The 22,571-nt window shown below is 46.7% G+C and overlaps 1 protein-coding gene across 9 annotated transcripts in view; it reads right to left on the bottom strand.

Annotated features, from left to right (window-relative positions):
* The window catches only part of LOC138758303 (tectonic-3-like), a 46,739-nt gene that overhangs the window by 14,122 nt on the left and 10,046 nt on the right, over positions 1-22,571 (bottom strand). For 7 of the 9 annotated variants that reach the window (XM_069927030.1, XM_069927027.1, XM_069927033.1 and 4 more), the window contains exons 3-5: positions 14,874-15,001; positions 13,697-13,720; positions 12,495-12,600 (exon numbers count right to left, since the gene is read on the bottom strand). In XM_069927030.1, coding sequence (XP_069783131.1) covers positions 12,495-12,600; positions 13,697-13,720; positions 14,874-15,001 — 258 coding nt within the window. Of the gene's footprint in view, positions 1-12,494; positions 12,601-13,696; positions 13,721-14,873; positions 15,002-16,902; positions 17,019-22,571 lie in introns of all 9 variants that reach the window. The other 2 variants (XM_069927029.1, XM_069927035.1) reach the window with 1 other exon arrangement.

Below are 22,571 nucleotides of genomic sequence, written 5' to 3'. Positions count from 1 at the left end.
ACAAGACATGGGGCCCATTCATGGATCATTATCATCATCGAATGAATTAAGGAGTTTGGATGCTGCCTGGCTATCGTGACCTGATTCCCACCTATCCTTTATTTTATAGTTAACCTTGTATTGGGGTGGGCTTTAGATTGGAAGGGTTTTTTTGGGTTTGATATTAGATAAATGTTAAGTTTAATTAAATTCAAAATTCAGAAGTGCAATGGGACGTGGGGGGTGAGGGGGGAGGGCCCTCGTGCAGGATAACCTAAAGGAGTTTTCTTTCCACTCACACACCACTAAGTATTCCCTATGCCATCAGTACTCTGTGATTAGTAAGGGATTGTTTAAGGTGGTCTGTATGAAATTAAACCCTTATGAATAAATTTAAGTTCAAAAAGTTCATCTATAAAATTCAAATCTGGGAGGGAAGGAAATACAAGGAGATTGGAATGTATAAAGTGCCTAATTTGATGGTATCTATTAGGTAAACTAAATTTCGTAGTCAATTGATCGAGAGATGCAAAATTTTGGTGAATAGAAAGATCCTAAAGGGATTTAATTCCCAAAGAATTCCAGTTTTTATCCCAAATGGCAGGTTGAAATAAATGATTGTTTAAAAGAGGGCCAAAAAATTTCCTAAACTGAAACCAAATCTTCAATCTCTGTTTCATAATCACATTATTTGTTACTTTTGGAATGGAAAGTGGTAAATGTGAATATTAAAACAGCTTCCTTAACAAGGATTAAAACCGAATGGGAGAAAGATTTAAATATGTTAATCTCAGAAGATTGGATTTTGGCCCTGACTTTAATACATAATACATCACTATGTGCTCGACATAGTCTGATCCAATTTAAAGTGGTTCATAGGATACATTATTCTAATATTAGGCTGTTTTGAATTTACCCAGATTTTAATCCACTCTGTGATCAATGTAAAATAGCAACTACCTCTTTGACACACGTTTTGGCCCTAAGTTTCTCTTTGGCTTGGCTTCGCAGACGAAGATTTATGGAGGGGTAAATGTCCACGACAGCTGCAGGCTCGTTTGTGGCTGACAAGTCCGATACGGGACAGGCAAACACGGTAGCAGCGGATGCAGGGGAAAATTGGTTGGTTGGGGTTGGGTGTTGGGTTTTTCCTCTTTTGTCTTTTGTCAGTGAGGTGGGCTCTGTGGTCTTCTTCAAAGGAGGTTGCTGCCCGCCGAACTGTGAGGCGCCAAGATGCACTGTTTGAGGCGATATCAGCCCACTGGCGGTGGTCAATGTGGCAGGCACCAAGAGATTTCTTTAGGCAGTCCTTGTACCTCTTCTTTGGTGCACCTGTCACAGTGGCCAGTGGAGAGCTCGCCATATAACACGATCTTGGGAAGGCGATGGTCCTCCATTCTGGAGACGTGACCTACCTAGCGCAGTTGGATCTTCAGCAGCGTGGATTCGATGCTGTCGGCCTCTGCCATCTCGAGTACTTCGATGTTAGGGATGAAGTCGCTCCAATGAATGTTGAGGATGGAGCAGAGACAACGCTGGTAGAAGCGTTCTAGGAGCCGTAGGTGATGCCGGTAGAGGACCCATGATTCGGAGCCGAACAGGAGTGTGGGTATGACAACGGCTCTGTGTACGCTTATCTTTGTGAGGTTTTTCAGTTGGTTGTTTTTCCAGACTCTGTGTAGTCTTCCAAATGCGCTCTTTGCCTTGGCGAGTCTTGTCTATCTCGTTGTCGATCCTTGCATCCGATGAAATGGTGTAGCCGAGATAGGTAAACTGGTTGACCGTTTTGAGTTTTGTGTGCTCGATGGAGATGTGGGGGGGCTGGTGGTCATGGTGGGGAGCTGGCTGATGGAGGACCTCAGTTTTCTTCAGGCTGACTTCCAGACCAAACATTTTGGCAGTTTCCGCAAAACAGGACGTCAAGCGCTGAAGAGCTGGCTCTGAATGGGCAACTAAAGCGGCATCGTCTGCAAAGAGTAGTTCACGGACAAGTTGCTCTTGTGTCTTGGTGTGAGCTTGCAGGCGCCTCAGATTGAAGAGACTGCCATCCGTGCAGTACCGGATGTAAACAGCGTCTTCATTGTTGAGGTCTTTCATGGCTTGGTTCAGCATCATGCTGAAGAAGATTGAAAAGAGGGTTGGTGCGAGAACTCAGCCTTGCTTCACACCATTGTTAATGGAGAAGGGTTCAGAGAGCTCATTGCTGTATCTGACCCGACCTTGTTGGTTTACGTGCAGTTGGATAACCATGTTTTTTTTAAAATTTTTTATTTTTCACACCATAAATCACATTAACCATGGTACACACTTTTTCCTTTTCACACACATACAGTACCATTTTCTCCCCCCCCCCTCCTCCCATCCCACCCTCCCTACCTCCCCCGTCCTGTCCATTTAAGGTATACAATCTAGGATACATTAAACCAGTCAGACAATGTTGTCATTCAATACAGATACACCAGAAATTCTAATGAGTCCATTCTTTTCATTTCCTTTTCCTTCCGTTAACTTAGGTAATGATTGTCCCCGGTAGGTTTTCGCTATTGTATTTAATGTAAGGCTCCCATATTTGTTCGAATATTTCAATATTATTTCTTAAACTATATGTTATTTTTTCTAATGGAATACATTTATTCATTTCTATATACCATTGTTGTATTTTCAAATTATCTTCCAATTTCCAGGTTGACATAATATATTTTTTTGCTACGGCTAGAGCTATCTTAACAAATCTTTTTTGTGCATCCTCCAAATCAATTCCAAATTCTTTGTTTTTTATGTTACTTAGGAGGAAGATCTCTGGATTCTTTGGTATATTGTTTTCTGTTATTTTATTTAATATCTGATTTAGATCTTCCCAAAATTTTTTTACTTTCTCACATGTCCAGATTGCATGAATTGTTGTTCCCATTTCTTTTTTACATCGAAAACATCTATCAGATACTGTTGGGTCCCATTTATTTAACTTTTGAGGTGTAATGTATAGCCTGTGTATCCAGTTATATTGTATCATACGTAACCTCATATTTATTGTATTTCTCATCGTTGCGGAGCATAACTTCTCCCATGTTTCCTTTTTTATCTTTATATTTAAATCTTGTTCCCATTTTTGTTTAGTTTTACCATTTGTTTCCTCATTCTCCTTTTCTTGCAGTTTAATATACATATTTGTTATAAATCTTTTGATTATCATTGTATCTGTAATCACATATTCAAGGTTACTTCCCTCTGGCAAACTCAAGCTGCTTCCTAATTTATCCTTCAAGTAGGATCTCAATTGGTAATATGCCAGTGCTGTATCTTCAGTTATATTGTACTTATCTTTCATTTGTTCAAAGGATAAGAATCTATTTCCTGAAAAACAATTTTCTATTCTTTTAATCCCTTTTTTTCCCATTCTCTAAAGGAAAGGTTATCTATTGTAAAAGGGAGTAACTTGTTTTGCGTCAATATTAGTTTTGGTAATTGATAATTTGTTTTATTTCTTTCTACATGAATCTTCTTCCAAATATTGAGGAGATGATGTAATACTGGAGAACTTCTATGTTGTACCAATTTTTCATCCCATTTATATAATATGTGTTCAGGTATCTTTTCCCCTATTTTATCTAATTTTAATCTCGTCCAATCTGTCTTTTCCCTTGTTTGATAAAAATCTGATAGGTATCTTAATTGTGCGGCTCTATAATAATTTTTAAAGTTTGGCAGTTGTAAGCCTCCTTGTTTATACCATTCTGTTAATTTATCTAGTGCTATCCTCGGTTTCCCCCCTCTCCATAAAAATTTCCTTATTATTTTCTTTAACTCCTTGAAGAATTTCTCTGTCAGTTGTATTGGCAATGCCTGAAATAAGTATAATATCCTTGGAAAAATGTTCATTTTAATACAGTTTATCCTTCCTATTAGTGTTAGTGGTAAATCTTTCTAATGCTCTAAATCGTCCTGTAATTTTTTCATTAGTGGATAATAATTCAGTTTTTACAGTTGGCCGAGATTTTTGTTTATTTGTACACCTAGGTATCTTATTGCTTGCATTTGCCATCTAAATGGTGATTCCTTCTTAAATTTTGAGAAATCCGCATTATTCATAGGCATTGCTTCACTTTTATTTACGTTTATCTTGTAACCCGACACTTCTCCATATTCCTTCAATTTCTTATATAATTCTTTTATTGATAGTTCTGGTTCTGTTAAGTACACTATAACATCATCCGCAAATAAACTGATTTTATATTCCTTGTCTTTTATTTTTATTCCTTTTATATTATTATCTGTTCTTATCAATTCTGCTAGTGGTTCTATAGCTAACGCAAACAATAAAGGTGATAGTGGGTATCCCTGCCGTGTTGACCTGCTTAAGTTAAATTGCTTTGATACATGTCCATTTACAGTTATTTTCACTAACGGTCCCTTATATAATGCTTTAATCCAATTAATATACTTCTCCGGTAAACTGAATTTTTGCAATACTTTGAACAAATAATTCCATTCTACTCTGTCAAAGGCCTTCTCTGCGTCTAAAGCAACTGCTACTGTAGGTGCTTTATTCCCTTCTACTGCATGAATTAAGTTAATAAATTTACAAATATTGTCTGTTGTGTGTCTTTTTTTGATAAATCCAGTTTGGTCTAAATTTACCATTTTCGGTACATACTCTGCTAATCTGTTTGCTAATAGTTTAGCTATTATCTTATAATCTGTGTTAAGTAAAGATATTGGTCTATATGACGCTGGTGAGAGTGGATCTTTCCCTTGCTTTAGTATTACTGTAATTATTGCTGTTTTACATGAATCTAGTAAGCTTTGTGTTTTATCAATCTGGTTGATTACTTCCAGGAGGGGTGGAATTAATAAGTCTTTAAATGTTTTGTAGAATTCTATTGGGAATCCATCCTCTCCTGGTGTCTTATTATTTGGTAATTTTTTATTATCTCTTGTATTTCTACTATTCCAAATGGCTCTGTTAATTTATTTTGTTCCTCTATTTGTAGTTTTGGTAGTTCAATTTTAGTCAGAAATTCATCTATTTTCCCTTCTTTCCCTTCGTTTTCAGTTCGGTATAATTGTTCATAGAATTCTCTAAAGTTTTCCTTAATTTCTTTTGGATTATATGTAATTTGTTTGTCTTTTTTCCTTGATGCCAATACCATTTTCTTAGCTTGTTCTGTCTTAAGCTGCCATGCTAGGATTTTGTGTGTTTTTTCACCTAGTTCATAATATTTCTGTTTTGGCTTCATTATATTCTTCTCCACCTTATATGTTTGTAGTGTTTCATATTTTATTTTTTTATCTGCCAATTCTCTTCTTTTAGTTGTATCTTCCTTCATTGCTAATTCTTTTTCTATATTTACTATTTCCCTTTCCAACTGCTCTGTTTCCTGATTATAGTCCTTCTTCATCTTGGTTACATAACTTATTATTTGCCCTCTAATGAATGCTTTCATTGCATCCCATAGTATAAACATATCTTCCACTGATTCCGTGTTTATTTCAAAATACATTTTTATTTGTTTTTCAATAAATTCTCTAAAATCCTGCCTTATAAGTAACATGGGGTTTAATCTCCATCTATACATTCTTAGAGGGATGTCCTCTAACTTTACTGTCAATATTAAGGGTGAATGGTTCGATAGTATTCTAGCTTTATATTCTGTTTTTCTTACTCTATCTTGCATACGAGCTGATAACAAAAATAGGTCTATTCTTGAGTATGTTTTATGTCTAGCCGAGTAATATGAATATTCCTTTTCCTTTGGGTGTTGTTTTCTCCATATATCCAAACGTTGCATTTCTTCCATCGATTTAATTATAAATTTGGTTACTTTGTTCTTTCTGTTAATTTTTTTCCCAGTTTTGTCCATATTTGAATCCAAATTCAGGTTGAAATCCCCTCCTATTAATATGTTCCCTTGCGTATCTGTTACCTTCAAAAAGATATCTTGCATAAACTTTTGATCTTCTTCGTTAGGTGAATATACATTGAGTAGATTCCAAAACTCCGAATATATCTGACATTTTATCATTACATATAGATCCCTGCTGGATCTATTATTTCCTCTTCTATTTTAAATGGCACATTTTTACTAATTAATATAGCTACTCCTCTTGCTTTTGAATTATACGATGCTGCTGTTACGTGTCCTACCCAATCTCTCTTTAATTTCTTGTGCTCCAATTCAGTTAAATGTGTTTCTTGCACAAATGCTATATCAATTTTTTTCTTTTTTCAGTAAATTTAGCAATTTCTTCCTTTTAATTTGGTTATGTATTCCATTAATATTTAAAGTCATATAGTTCAACGTAGCCATTTTATACTTTGTTTATCTTCCCTTTCTGTTTCTCCATCATTACCTTTCCTTCTTATCCATTTCTGTTTTCTTGTTTTGAACCCTTTATAAGACAACATTCCTAAAACATCAAACATTTTCCTTATTCTCCTATTTAAAACTTCTTTAGCCCCAATCCCCCCTTCCCCTCCTGAGTTCTCCTTTATCCCTTGTCGGACAACCACATCTCCCCTCTCCATTTGGATTTGCGAATTCACTCGCAAGCATCAGCTGATTTTGCAGTGACCGCAACTCCTCCCCACCCAGCCCCCCCCAGAAAAGATTTCACTTTTCATATGTAACAAAGTTCACTCTTTTTGTTCCCTCCTTATTCCCTCTATTCCATTTCCTTCCCTTATTAATCTATATTTTCCTCTAAATATGGATACATTCATGTATGCACATTATACATATACACACATATACCTCTTTACCCACATACATATAAATCGTGGTCATTACATATCTTCATCTCCCTGGTTGTTTTGTAGTTGTTCTGCAAATTTCGTTGCTTCCTCTGGATCTGAGAATAGTTTTTTTTTTCCATAAGATCGTTTTCGATGTATTGAACTCCTTTCTCTTCTTCAGGAGTTCAAAACTTATGTGTCTTTTTAGTTCTCAGTCTTTTGTACTCTCGTTACACGTCTTCATCCCTCAGTCTATTTTGTAATTGTTCTGCAAATTTTCGTGCTTCCTCTGGATCCGAGAATAGTCTGTTTTGTTGTCCTGGAATAAATATTTTCAATACCGCTGGATGCTTTAGTATAAATTTATACCCTTTCTTCCATAAAATCGCCTTTGCTGTATTGAACTCTTTTCTCTTCTTCAGGAGTTCAAAACTTATATCTGGATAAATGAAGATTTTTTGCCCTTTGTACTCCAGTGGCTTGTTGCCCTCTCTTACTTTTTCCATTGTCTTCTCCAGTACCTTTTCTCTTGTAGTATATCTTAGGAATTTTACTAAAATAGATCTTGGCCTTTGTTGTGGTTGTGGTTTAAGGGCCAATGCTCTATGTGCCCTTTCTATTTCCATTTCTTGCTGTAGTTCTGGACATCCTAGGATCCTGGGGATCCAATCTTTTATAAACTCTCTCATATTCTTGCCTTCTTCATCTTCCTTAAGGCCCACTATCTTTATGTTATTTCTTCTGTTATAATTTTCCATTATATCTATTTTCTGAGCTAACAGTTCTTGTGTCTCTATAACTTTTTTATTAGATTCCTCTAATTTCTTTTTTAAGTCCTCTACCTCCATTTCTACTGCTGCTTCCCGCTCTTCCATCTTGTCCATTCTCTTTCCCATTTCTATTAAGGTAATATCTATTTTATTCATTTTCTCTTCTGTATTGTTTATTCTTCTTCTTAAATCATTAAATTCTTGCGCTTGCCATTCTTTAAATGACTCCATGTATTCTTTAATAAGAGAAAGTTTATCCTTTATCTTGCCTTTCCCTTCTTCTTCTATTTCACTGTACTCTTCCTCTTCCTCTGGGTTGGCCATCTGTTGTTTCTTTGTTGCCCTTTTCTTCTCTTCTTTCTTGTTTTCGTTGTCTTCTATGTTCTCCTCTTGCTGCAGGTGTTCTGCACCTGTCATTGCCGGCTGTGGAGATCGACTCCCCAGCTGGTCACACCTCCTGTCGGTGTGTTTTTTTGCATGCGCATAGCGCATGCGCGGTTGCGCACTTTTACTCGGCTCAGCGAGCCATTTTTGTAGTCCACTTTCTACCGACCTGAGAGAGCGGGTTTCTCTCTCCACCGCGGGCCTCTTCGAACAGGTAAGGCCTTCTCCTTCTTCTTCCGTTGTCTTCTCTTCCTCTCTTCTTACCGTTGATTTCGATTTTTCTTTTTTCGTCGCCATCTTCTTTCCACCTTTATACTCACTTTTCTTTAATTTTTATTTTTGTGCCTTTGTGTTTTCCTTTGTTTTTTCCGACTTTTCTGGAGAGGGCTGGAGTTCACCGTCCGGCCACTACTCCATCACGTGACTCCTCCCCAGTTGGATAACCATGTTGAGGAACTTTGGGGGGCATCCGAGGCGCTCTAGTATTTGCCAAAGCCCTTTCCTGCTCACGGTGTCGAAGGCTTTGGTGAGGTCAACAAAGGTGATGTAGAGTCCTTTGTTTTGTTCTCTGCACTTTTCTTGGAGCTGTCTGAGGTCAAAGACCACGTCATTAGTTCCTCTGTTTGCGCGAAAGCCACACTGTGATTCTGGGAGAACATTCTCAGCGACACTAGGTATTATTCTATTTAGGAGAATCCTAGCGAAGATTTTGCCTGCAATGGAGAGCAGTGTGATTCCCCTGTAGTTTGAGCAGTCTGATTTCTCGCCTTTGATTTTGTTCAGGGTGATGATGATGGCTTCACGAAGGTCCTGAGGCAGCTTTCCTTGGTCCCAGCAGAGCTTGAAAAACTCATGCAGTTTGGCATGCAGAGTTTTGCTGCCAGCCTTCCAGACCTCTGGGGGGATTCCATCCATACCTGCTGCTTTGCCACTTTTCAGTTGTTCGATTGCCTTATATGTCTCATCCTGGGTAAGGGCCTCATCCAGCTCTAGCCTTAGGGGCTGTTGAGGGAGCTGGAGCAGGGCGGAATCTTGGACTGAGCGATTGGCACTGAAAAGAGATTGGAAGTGTTCTGAACATCGGTTGAGGATGGAGATCTTGTCGCTGAGGAGGACTTTGCCGTCTGAGCTGTGCAGCGGGCTTTGGACTTGAGGTGAGGGGCCGTACACAGCCTTTAGAGCCTTGTAAAAACCCCTGAAGTCGCCAATGTCCGCGCTGAGCTGGGTTCGTTTGGTGAGGCTAGTCCACCACTCATTTTGGATCTCCCGGAGTTTGCGCTGAAGATGGTTGCATGCGCAACGGAAGGCTTGTTTCTTCTCTGGTCAGGACGTCTTTGTAAGGCGAGCCTGGTGGGCAGCTCGCTTCTTTGCCAGCAGCTCCTGGATTTCCTGGTTGTTTTTGTTGAACCAGTCCTTGTTTTTCCTGGAGGAGAAGCCCAGTACCTCTTCAGTGGATTGCAGGATGGTAGTCTTCAGCTGATCCCAGAGGGTTTCAGGAGACGAGTCCGTGAGGCGGATTGTATCCTTGAGCTTTGCTTTGAGGTTTGCCTGGAAGTTTCCTCTCACTTCGTCTGACTGCAGGTTTCCAACATTGAACCTCTTTCTGGGGGCTTTACTGTTCCTGGACTTTGGCTTGAAGTGAAGGTTGAGCTTGCAGCGAACCGACCGGTGGTCAGTGTGGCATTCCGCTCTGGGCATGACCCTGGTGTGGAGCACATCTCCTTTGTCTCTTTCTCGCACCAGGATGTAGTCCAGGAGGTGCCAGTGTTTGGATCGGGGATGCATCCAGGTAGTCTTCAGGCTGTCCCTCTGGTGAAAAAGGATGTTTGTAATGACAAGCCGCTGTTCTGCGCAGAGCTCCAACAGGAGGCGCCCGTTGTCGTTGCACTTGCCGAAACCATGCTTGCCCAGGATTCCTGGCCAGGTTTCTGAGTCTTTGCCGACGTGAGCGTGAGCGTTGAAGTTGCCAAGGATGACAACCTTGTCGGCTGTAGGGGTGCGTTGAATGAGGTTCCGCAGATCAGTGTAGAACTTGTCCTTTTCTGCTTGTTCCGCCTGGAAGGTTGGAGCATAGACACTGATGAGGGTGATGCGACGCTTGTTTGAAGGGGGAGTCGCATGGACATGATCCAGTCCGAGTGGCCTGTCGGGAGGTTTTCGAGTTTGGAGGCGATGGAGTTCTTGACCATGAAGCCTACACCGGATAGGCGTCATTCATCCATAGGCTTGCCAGACCAGTAGAGTGTGTAGCCTGCGCCGCGTTCTTGGAGGCTGCCTACATCTGCAAGGCGGACTTCACTGAGAGCAGCTATGTCAATGTCAAGTCTGAGGAGTTCATGTGCGAAGAGGGCAGACCGATGTTCAGGTCGGTGGCTGTCAGCCTTGTCTAGCATGGTTCTGATGTTCCAGCATGCTAGCTTGAGTTTGTAAGCATCTTTTGAGGGGGAGGACGTGGACATGTCCTCGGGCCTGCGCAAAGGAGCTTTTAGGTGGAGTGCAGTGTGCGCAGTACTGGCCCCACCTTTTACACCCATGGTTCGTGTGCCGTGGCCAAGCAAGCTGGGTCGTGGCAGCAAGGTCCTTGGGTCGTAGGCTTTATATCGGAGTGGCCTTCTCCTATGCACTATCCCAAGATAGTGGATAGCCAAAAGAAGAATACTGCTTAAATGGAAATTAGACTCTCCACCCACATATAAACACCTCTGGTGTTTGCTGATCCTGCCCCGGGAAACATGTGCTGGCCGTCCACCCTATAATCTTGTCGACCTCTATCAAGTCCCCTCTCATCCTTCTACTCTCCAAAAAGTCCCAGTTCTGCCAACCTTGCCTCATAAAACTTGTTTCCCAATCCAGGCAATGTCCTGGTCAATCTCCTCTGCCCCCTCTCCACAGCTTCCACATCCTTCCTGTAACGAGGTGACCAGAATTTAACACGATACAGTAAGTTTCTAATTATCCGAAACGCTCAGGACCAGACCTATATCGGTTTAACTGCATTTTCTGGATATCTGATATGCAGCCCAATTTAAGCAGAAGAGTACCTGTATCGGTCGTCGATGATTCCCATCACCTCCCCACTGTCGTCGCTGAACCTGCCCGGGCACCCGAAATCCCCACTCAGATCCCCAACACCTTCCCACTGCTGTTGCCAAACCTGCCCGGGAAACTCCAGCCCTGGGTGAGCTCCTGATGACACAGCCACCAACTCCAACCCTGGCCCCGGCCACCGACAAGACAGAGCTCCCGACGCCCCGCCTGCAAACTCTAACCCCGATCCTGACCACCTACTTGCCGGAGCTCCCCGTGCTTCAACTGGCGACTCCAGCGTTGAAACAGTCCGCCAACCTGCAGGAGGACCCGACGCTGATGCTGCTGACTCTCACCTGAGCCCCGGCCTTGCTTGGGTCAGAGATTCCCAGGAGCCCAAGGCCCCCACTCTGAACCCAGTCCAGTCGCATCAGCATAATGCTTGTATGGTATCAGTGGTTAAAACAACAGCAAAGAACAAGGGAAGGCACAAAATGAAGTTTAATTCTTACCTTGAGTACATGAGAGCTCCATTGGATTCAAAATGGTGCTAACAGCGTATCAGAGTCCCACTTGTGCACGGCAGGTGATAAAGAAATTCAACTTGTGACAACACGTGGATAACTGGTAATTTCGGTAAAGTGGCTTTCGGATAATTAGAAACATACTGCACTCTGGAAACTGGAACACTGTGGATTCCTTTACAGGCAGCTTGGGATTTGAAGGCATATGGTCTGCTGGCCTTCATAAACCACAGTGTAGGGTAAAGGAGTTGGGAGGTGATGCTGCAGCTGTTTAAGGCATTGGTGAGGCCTAGTTTGGAATATTGTGCTCAGTTCTGGTTTCCAAATTATAGAAAGGATATAGATAAGGTGGAGAGGGTGCAGAGAAGGTTTACAAGGATGTTGCCTGGCTTACAGCATCTGGATTTGAGGGAGAGATTAAGGAGACTGGGACTTTATTCACTGGAACAAAGACGACTGAGAGGGGACTTGATTGAGGTATTTAAAATTATGAAAGGAATAGATAGACTAGACATAAACAGACTCTTTCCCCTGAGGGCAAGGGAGGTTGGAACAAGAGGCCATGAGTTAAGGGTAAGGGGGCAACACTTTAGAATAAATATTAGAGGTGGCTTTTTCACTCAGCAAGTGGTGGCAGACTGGAATGAACTTCCGAATGAGATAGTTGTGTCAGGGTCCCTTCTGTCATTTAAGAGAAGGTTGGATGTGTACATGGAGGTGAGGGGGTCGGAGGATTATTGGCAGTGAGCGGGAGGTTTGAGCTAGTGGAGTTGTTCTAGTGAACCGGTGCAGACTCAAAAGGCTGATATGACCTGTTTCCGCTCCATAAATGGTTATAGAACCCGGGTCACTGGTGCTGTAACAATGAGGCGCTAACCATTACACTAACCCCGCCGCCCTTGTTCTGTGCTGTGAGTGCACTGTGGGCCAGAAAAATGCTGCTCTGCCCGGAAGTGGGAGTAACAGCTGGGCGGCAACAAACCCATCCGGCCGGCCCATGGTAACCAAAGGTCTGTTTCCCTGCGTTTCGAAGGGGGGGGAGGGGAAGAGGTCAGCTCGCCCAAGATCACTCCCTACCTGCTGGGTTCCTGTCTGTGCACTGGCCGCCCGCCAGATCCGTTGGTTGGACCAAGACTCCCAGGGTCCTGGAATCCGGGAAGTAGGCCAGGATCGGCTGACCCTCCTGCCCCACCCCCAGAAAGGGGGAAGAGGGTGGGGGGGCAGGGAGGGTGAGATGGTGGGGGATTGAAGGGGAGGGGGAGAAAGAGGTAAGAGGGAGGGACAGTGATAGGAAGAGAGAGAGAGGTCAGGAAGAGGCAGAGAGAAAGAAAGGCAGAGAGAGAGAGAGAGGCAAAGAGAAGTAGAGAGGCAGAGACAGAAAAAGAGAGAGAGGCAGACAGAGGGGTGAGAGGCAGAGAGAGAGAGAGAGAGGTAGAGAGGTAGAGAGGCAGAGACAGAAAAAGAGAGGGGCAGACAGAGGGAGAGAGGCAGAGAGAGAGAGAGAGGTAGAGAGGCAGAGACAGAAAAAGAAAGAGGCAGACAGAGAGAGAGAGAGAGAGAGAGAGAGAGAGAGAGAACGTGAGTGATACAGAGAGAACAAGAGAGAGAGATGGAGTTCAGTCTCCCTCACCCGGGCAGGTACCAAGCTCCCGATCCCCCAACTCCCGCTGGTTTCCAGGCAGGTGGGGAGGGGCGAATGAACTGGAATGTGATTTTCTTCGAATCTTGTGGGAACGCTGGGTGAAAGGAAGGGCGTCTGAAAGCCTGAGAGCATACAGGGGAGGTCGAGGCCTGAACACGGGGAGCACGTGAGAAATGGGTAAAGGCTGATGTTTTCCTCGCAATATTGCAGGAATGCCCAGGTACAGGAAAGACGTCGGGGAAGTTGGAAAAGGGGAGGGAGATGCTCAGCTGGTTGTAGCTGGGATTTGGGGAAATTGCAGTTGGAGAGTTTGACAAAGAGGGATCTATTTTCCTCTAGAACTCTGGGGTACACGAAGTTGGAAAAGGCATGCGAGAGGTTGAAGCCAGGATTCGGGAAGCTCCAGTGACAGACAAGGGGAAGCTGATACTTGGAATACCCTGGGGAGTCCAAGGTATTGGAAGGGCAGCTAGGAAGTTGGGAGAGAGGACAGGAGAGATAGTGGCCAGGATTCAGGATGCCCGAGAGAGGGGGTGGGGTCACATTGATCATATCAGGGGGTACAGAGGTGGGTGGAACACAGACTACTACACCCCCCCTCCCACCATGGAACTGTCAGACAACCCAGCAGGCTCACCCGGTAGAAGTCTTTGGACATACCCTTGGGTGGAGGGAGAGAGAGAAGGGGGAGGGAGGGAGAGAAGGGGGAGGGAGGGAGAGAAGGGGGAGGGAGGGAGAGAAGGGGGAGGGAGGGAGAGAAGGGGGAGGGAGAGAAGGGGGAGGGAGAGAAGGGGGAGGGAGAGAAGGGGGAGGGAGAGAAGGGAGAGAAGGGGGAGGGAGAGAAGGGAGAGAAGGGGGAGGGAGAGAAGGGGGAGGGAGAGAAGGGGGAGGGAGAGAAGGGGGAGGGAGAGAAGGGGGAGGGAGAGAAGGGGGAGGGAGAGAAGGGGGAGGGAGAGAAGGGGGAGGGAGAGAAGGGGGAGGGAGAGAAGGGGGAGGGAGAGAAGGGGGAGGGAGAGAAGGGGGAGGGAGAGAAGGGGGAGGGAGAGAAGGGGGAGGGAGAGAAGGGGGAGGGAGAGAAGGGGGAGGGAGAGAAGGGGGAGGGAGAGAAGGGGGAGGGAGAGAAGGGGGAGGGAAGAAGGGGGAGGGAGAGAAGGGGGAGGGAGAGAAGGGGGAGGGAGAGAAGGGGGAGGGAGAGAAGGGAGAGGGAGAGAAGGGGGAGGGAGAGAAGGGGGAGGGAGAGAAGGGGGAGGGAGAGGGGAAGGGACGGAGAGATAGACTGTTAGAATTGAGGAGAGAAAATTAGCCTTGTGCCCCACCCCCTCGAGACCCCAGGGGAATGGGGAGTGGGGATGGGGTTTTGGATGGGCAAAATGAACAGATAGTCCCAGGGTGCCAAGAGTCCATGGGAGCTTGAGGAGGGGACAGGAGGCTCGCGAACGAGGCCAAAGGCCCTCTCCATCCCCTTCTGTCTCAGGGGAGGGGAACACTGTGATATTCCATCCATCTCTCCTCCCCACTTGGGGCTGACAGAATTGGAAACAGGCCAGAATGATGGAGGTTGTTCCATGGGGGAATAGCCAATCGGAATTAGGGGAAGGGGAGACACACATTTGTGATTTAGAGTGGATGTGAGGGTAGAGCTGGGGGCTCACATGCTCTCTCACATACATCCTCTCAGACTCGCTCTTCACACAGACACTCACACTCGCATTCACAATTTACACACTCACTTACAGACACACAGACCCACCCAGCCCACTCTCCCCAGGAGTCGGGTCCCACCAGCACCCAGACAGACAAGACCCCCATCTCACCGCCCAGGTACCAGCAGAGACAGACCACCGTGATGTGACCATGAAGATGTTCCCTCTGTACAGCGAGGTTAGCACAGACAGCTGCTCCTGGCTGACGGACTGCGGTGACACCAAGTCATTCCTCTTCGCTGTGGGGTGAGAGGAGAACATTGAGGTTCATTGATACTTTCTGGTGACTTCATTCCCCAGAAGCAACCCAGGAGATATCAGGAGAGGGAGCCAGAAAGGCTGGAACATTTCTCACTGAAGTTCAGGAGGCTGAGGGGGCAGAGGTTTACGAAGCCTATGAGGGCTGGGATGCAAACATAGTGGACAGTCATGGTCTCTCTCCCCCAGGGTTTGAGGTTTCAAGAACTGGAATTGAGTGTACTGAGAGGAAGGCACAGGAGCAGCAGACAGAGAGTCCTCGGAGTACTGGGACCGACACAGTGAACGCTGGGGAGTGTTGTAGAAGAGAGACCTTGGGGTACGGAGACCGACACGGGGAACGATGGGGAGTGTTGTAGAACAGAGAGATCTCGGGGTACGGGGACCGATACGGTGAACAGTGGGGAGTGTTGTAGAAGAGACCTCGGGGTACGGGGACCGACATGGTGAACGGAGGGGAGAGTTGTAGAACAGAGACCTCGGGGTACGGGGACTGACATGGTGAACGGTAGGGAGTATTGTAGAACAGTGAGACCTCGGTGTACGGGGACCTACACGGTGAAAGGTGGGGAATGTTGTAGAACAGTGAGACCTCGGGGTACGGGGACAGACACGGTGAACGGTGGGGAATGTTGTAGAACAGAGACCTCGGGGTACGGGGACCAACACGGTGAACGGTGGGGAGTGTTGTAGAACAGAGAGACCTCAGGGTACGGGGACCGACACAGTGAACGGTGGGGAGTGTTGTAGAACAGAGAGACCTCGGTGTACAGGGACCAACACGGTGAACGGTGGGGAGTGTTGTGGAACAGCAAGTCCTCGGGGTACGGGGACCGACACGGTGAACGGTGGGGAGTGCTGTAGAACAGGGAGACCTCGGGGTACGGGGACCGACACGGTGAACAGTGGGGAGTGTTGTAGAACAGAGAGACCTCGGTGTACAGGGACCAACACGGTGAACGGTGGGGAGTGTTGTGGAACAGCAAGTCCTCGGGGTACGGGGACCGACACGGTGAACGGTGGGGAGTGTTGTAGAACGGAGAGGCCTCAGGGTATGGGGACCGACATCATGAATGGTGGGGAGTGTTGTAGAACAGAGAGACCTCGGGGTACGGGGACTGACATGGTGAATGATGGTAAGGATGTTGGTGAACTGGAAAAGGGACATGGGAGAACATTCCCCAAGATGATGGGGGCCTTGAGGAAGAAGGAGGGGAGAGGGCTTGAAAGGCTATGAGTGTTGGATGATGAGGGGAAACTTTCATCAATGTTTTCTTAATTGTAAGCTGAAGCGATATTACCTCAATCTGAACCCCCCCCTCTCCACACCAAACCCCTATCCCCTTTCCTCACCCCAACATGTCCTGCTGAACCGAGGGGTCCCATGGTTTGTAGGAACAACAACTCATGACCTGATTGGGATTCTCCAACCCGACAGCATTAACAACAACTTCTCCGCTTCCTGATAAACCCCTCCCTCCTTCCCCCACCGTCCCTCTGTCTCCATTCCTCCAGTTCCCCTGCCCCCTTTCCTCCCCATTCAGTGAACCCCCCACTCCCCCCATCACTGCAACTCTCCCACCCGGTCCATCTGTTACCACCCACCTCTGCGTCTGTCCGCCTCCCCTGCCCCTTTTTCCCTCCTCTCCTCCTCCCCTGCCTCTTCCCATGCCCTCTGCCCCCCACTCTAACCACTCCCTCTCCAATTTCCCTCCCCCTCCTTTCTCACCGCCTTCCCCTCTCTCACCCCTATCTTATCTTTTTCAGCCACTGCTCTCTCACCCACCCACATAAGCACCACTCAATCGGACAAAACCCTCGAGTCTCGGTAGTCAATCTCTATTTCTCCCCCGGCACCCACCTCACCCTGGGCACAACTTACGGTTGCTGACGAGTACACAGAACAGAGGGCGGGTGTCGTTGCGGAGAACCACAGTGAGCAGAGGGGTGTTCGTGGCATACATGACGGATGCATCCACGCAAAACTGCTCGGCATGCCTGCAATGGAGAGAGGAAGGTTGCACCCTCTCGCAGCTCCGAAGTATCCCAGGCACCAGGGCTGAATTACATTGGGAATGAGCTCCAAATTACTATGGAGACCTGCTCTGACTCACTCTGGGGCCCAGGGAAGAATTACCACAAAAAGAATCTCTGAATCATCTTCAGTCCCAGGACTGAATTATCTTGGGAAACTTGCTCCAAATTATACCAGGCAACGAGCTCAGAATTATCCTGGGAAACTTGCTTCAAATTATACCAGGGATTGTGCTCCGAATTATCCTGGGAAACTTGCTCCAAATTATACCAGGAAACAAGCTCAGAATTATACTGGGAAATTTGCTCCAAATTATACCAGGCAACGAGCTCAGAATTATTCCAGGGAACAAGCTCTGAATTATCTTAGGAACCAGGACTAAATTACCCAGGCAACGAGCTCCGAATTATCCTGGGAAACTTGCTCCAAATTATACCTGAAAATGAGCTCCAAATTATTCCAGGGAACAATTACTGAATGATCTTAAGTCCCAGGACGGAATTACCCAGACAATGAGCTTCGAATTTTCCTGGGAAAGTTGCTCCAAACTATATCAGGAAAGAGCACCAAAATATCTGGGGCAACTTGCTCCAAATTATACCTTGCAACGAGCTCCGAATTATCCTAGGAAACACGCTCCAAATTATACCAGGCAACGAGCTCTGAATTATCCTTAGAAACTTGCTCCAAATTATACCAGACAATGAGCTCCAAATTATCCTGGGAAACTTTCTCTAAATTATTCCAGGCAACGAGCTCCGAATTATCCTGGGAAACTTGCTCCAAATTATACCAGGGAAAGAGCTCCGAATTGTATTGGGAAACTTGCTCCAAATTATTCCAGGCAACTACCTCCAAATTATTCCATGGAACAAGCTCTGAATTATCTTAGGACCCAGGACTGAATTACGCAGGCAACAGGCTCAAAATTATCCTGGGAAACTTGCTCAAATTATACAAGGCAACGAGCTCCGATTATCCTGGAAAATTTGCTCCAAATTATACGAGAGAACGAGCTCCGAATTATCCTGGGAAACTTACTCCAAATTATACCAGACAACGTGCTCAGAATTATACTGGGAAATTTGCTCCAAATTATACTAGGCAACGAGCTCAGAATTATTCCAGGGAACAAGCTCTGAATTACACCAGGCTACGAGGTTCAAATTATCTTGGGAAACCTGCTCCAAATTATACCAGGAAACGAGCTCAGAATTATACTGGGAAATTTGCTCCAAATTATACCAGGCAACGAGCTCAGAATTATTCCAGGGAACAAGCTCTGAATTATACCAGGCTACGAGGTTCAAATTATCTTGGGAAACCTGCTCCAAATTATACCAGGGAACGACCTCCGAATTAACCTGGGAAACTTGCTCCAAATTATACCAGGGAACGAGCTCCGAATTATCCTGGGAAACTTGCTCCGAATTATCCTGGGAAACTTGCTCCAAATTATACCAGGGGATGAGGTCCGAATTATCCTGGGAAATTTGCTCCAAATTATACCAGAGAACGTGCTCTGAACTATTACAGGGAACAAGCTCTGAATTTTCTTAAGTTCCAGGACTGAATTAACCATGCAACGAGCTCTGACTTATCCTGGGAAACTTGCTTCAAACTATACCAGGCAACGAGCTCCGAATTGTCCAGGGAAACTTGTTCCAATTTATACCAGGCAACGACCTCCGAATTATACTGGGAATCTTGCTCCAAATTATATGAGAGAACGAGCTCCGAATTATCCTGGGAAACTTGCTCCAAATTATACCAGGCAACGAGCTCCAAATTATCGTTGGAAACTTGCTCCAAATTATACCAGGCAACAAGCTCAGAATTATCTTGGGAAACTTGCTACAAATTATACCAGGCAACGAGCTCCGAATTATTCCAGGGAACAATCTCTGAATTATCTTAGGTCCCAGGACTGAATTACTAAGACAATGAGCTTCTAATTTTCCTGGGAAAGTTGCTCCAAATTATAACAGGGAACGAGCTCAGAATTATTCCAGGGAACGAACTCTGAATTATTCCAGGGAATAAGCTCTGAATTATCTTCAGCATCGAATTACCCAGAGTACGGCTCCAATTTATCCCGGGAACTTTCTACGAATTATTCCAGGGAAAGACGACCAAATTATCTGGAGATCTGAATGGCCTCAAAATTATCCTGGGGAACGAGCTCCAAATGATCCCTGGAAACTCTACTTGAGTTATCCTGGGAAAGGCCTCTGAATTACCCCGGGAAAGGAGTTCTGAATTATCCTAGGGAAGCAGCTCCCAATGATCGCGGGGAAGCAGCTCCGAATGATCGCGGGGAAGCAGCTCCGAATGATCGCGGGGAAGGAGCTCCGAATGATCGCGGGGAAGGAGCTCCGAATGATCGCGGGGAAGGAGCTCCGAATGATCGCGGGGAAGGAGCTCCGAATGATCGCGGGGAAGGAGCTCCGAATGATCGCGGGGAAGGAGCTCCGAATGATCGCGGGGAAGGAGCTCCGAATGATCGCGGGGAAGGAGCTCCGAATGATCGCGGGGAAGGAGCTCCGAATGATCGCGGGGAAGGAGCTCCGAATGATCGCGGGGAAGGAGCTCCGAATGATCGCGGGGAAGGAGCTCCGAATGATCGCGGGGAAGGAGCTCCGAATGATCGCGGGGAAGGAGCTCCGAATGATCGCGGGGAAGGAGCTCCGAATGATCGCGGGGAAGGAGCTCCGAATGATCGCGGGGAAGGAGCTCCGAATGATCGCGGGGAAGGAGCTCCGAATGATCGCGGGGAAGGAGCTCCGAATGATCGCGGGGAAGGAGCTCCGAATGATCGCGGGGAAGGAGCTCCGAATGATCGCGGGGAAGGAGCTCCGAATGATCGCGGGGAAGGAGCTCCGAATGATCGCGGGGAAGGAGCTCCGAATGATCGCGGGGAAGGAGCTCCGAATGATCGCGGGGAAGGAGCTCCGAATGATCGCGGGGAAGGAGCTCCGAATGATCGCGGGGAAGGAGCTCCGAATGATCGCGGGGAAGGAGCTCCGAATGATCGCGGGGAAGGAGCTCCGAATGATCCCGGGGAAGGAGCTCCGAATGATCCCGGGGAAGGAGCTCCGAATGATCCCGGGGAAGGAGCTCCGAATGATCCCGGGGAAGGAGCTCCGAATGATCCCGGGGAAGGAGCTCCGAATGATCCCGGGGAAGGAGCTCCGAATGATCGCGGGGAAGGAGCTCCGAATGATCGCGGGGAAGGAGCTCCGAATGATCGCGGGGAAGGAGCTCCGAATGATCGCGGGGAAGGAGCTCCGAATGATCGCGGGGAAGGAGCTCCGAATGATCCCGGGGAAGGAGCTCCGAATGATCCCGGGGAAGGAGCTCCGAATGATCCCGGGGAAGGAGCTCCGAATGATCCCGGGGAAAGAGCCCCATGTTATCCCGGGGATGGAGCTCTGAACGAAACCAGGGAACGGGCACTGAATTATCCCGGGGACCGGGCACTGAATTATCCCGGGGACCGGGCACTGAATTATCCCGGGGACCGGGCACTGAATTATCCCGGGGACCGGGCACTGAATTATCCCGGGGACCGGGCACTGAATTATCCCGGGGACCGTGCACTGAATTATCCCGGGGACCGGGCACTGAATTATCCCGGGGACCGGGCACTGAATTATCCCGGGGACCGGGCACTGAATTATCCCGGGGACCGGGCACTGAATTATCCCGGGGACCGGGCACTGAATTATCCCGGGGACCGGGCACTGAATTATCCCGGGGACCGGGCTCTGAATTAGCCCGGGGACCGGGCTCTGAATTAGCCCGGGGACCGGGCTCTGAATTAGCCCGGGGACGGGGCTCTGAATTAGCCCGGGGACGGGGCTCTGAATTAGCCCGGGGACGGGGCTCTGAATTAGCCCGGGGACGGGGCTCTGAATTAGCCCGGGGAAGGGGCTCTGAATTAGCCCGGGGAAGGGGCTCTGAATTAGCCCGGGGAAGGGGCTCTGAATTAGCCCGGGGAAGGGGCTCTGAATTAGCCCGGGGAAGGGGCTCTGAATTAGCCCGGGGAAGGGGCTCTGAATTAGCCCGGGGAAGGGGCTCTGAATTAGCCCGGGGAAGGGGCTCTGAATTAGCCCGGGGAAGGGGCTCTGAATTAGCCCGGGGAAGGGGCTCTGAATTAGCCCGGGGAAGGGGCTCTGAATTAGCCCGGGGAAGGGGCTCTGAATTAGCCCGGGGAATGGGCTCTGAATTAGCCCGGGGAAGGGGCTCTGAATTAGCCCGGGGAAGGGGCTCTGAATTAGCCCGGGGAAGGGGCTCTGAATTAGCCCGGGGAAGGGGCTCTGAATTAGCCCGGGAAAGGGGCTCTGAATTAGCCCGGGGAACGGGCTCCGAATTATCCCGGGAATGGATTCCAAATTATTTCTGGATTGAACTCCAAATTATTACAGGGCCTTTACATATAACATAAAACATCACAGTGCAGACCCTTCAGCCCAAAATGTTGTGTCAACCTAAATATTTCTACCAAATGAAAACTAAACTCTCCCTCCCCCATAACCCTCTATATTCTCACATCCATGTGCCTGTCCAAGAGTCTTTAAAATGCCCCTAATGTGCCATCCTCCACCACCATTCCAGGCACCAACAACTCTGTGTAAAAAAAAACTTACGCTGATATCTCCTCGAAACTTCCGTCCCTTAACTTTGTACAGACAACCTTGGGAAACAGGTGCTGGCTGTCCACCCTAGCGATGCCTCTCATAATCTTGTAGAACTCCATCAAGTCTCCTCTCATCCTTCTTTGCTCTATTACAAGCTCCTTTTTTTTGCGAATGTTACTTTGAGGGTTGATGCATTGAACAAACATTCACAGATTTCACATGTCACAGACTGCCTGGCACCATGGAGTCCAAACTATAAACAAAATTAATGCTCAACCAAGACAAGAGAACAATGTTTCTTTATGTAGGAAAGAAAATGGATGCTGAGTGGGAGTCATATGATTATTGATCAGCAAGTCATCTGAAAAAACAGGTGAAGTGGCTCTGTGAAATGGACAATTCTGATGGTTCTCCTTGTCAGGGGAATTATCATTGAACCACCATTTTGATTGGCCATTATCTAGGTAAAGGAAGCAGGACCATTCCTGCATTTCGATCATGGCCGTTTTGATGGTCATTTCATCTGACCCATGCCTGGGTTTTGGAAGCATCTTGGAAGCAACACATTCCTTTTCCCCTACACAAGGAAAAGGGGAGTTGTGATAACAGTTCGCATGAAAGGATGTTCCTCTGGAAGCAACTTGACAAGGACTCGTGAGTTTCCGACAGTCTAATTACTGTGTCTCACCTCCTTCATAATTACATCTAGGCATCAGTTTAAAAGTCTGTGTTTCAACACAGGATTTCTAAGACTAAACTTGTGGAACGACTTTCCAGAATTGTGGCTAAAATGTAACAGTAGGGGTAATCCATACACACACACATTTATAGTTGGGGGTTACATTTAGATAAGTAAATTAAAGGTCATATTATTGG

This window comes from Narcine bancroftii, chromosome 3, assembly GCF_036971445.1.
Source record: "Narcine bancroftii isolate sNarBan1 chromosome 3, sNarBan1.hap1, whole genome shotgun sequence".
Taxonomy (NCBI): Eukaryota; Metazoa; Chordata; class Chondrichthyes; order Torpediniformes; family Narcinidae; genus Narcine; species Narcine bancroftii.
Note: the sequence above shows the minus strand (reverse complement) of the source record. Positions and strands in the feature narration are given on the sequence as shown.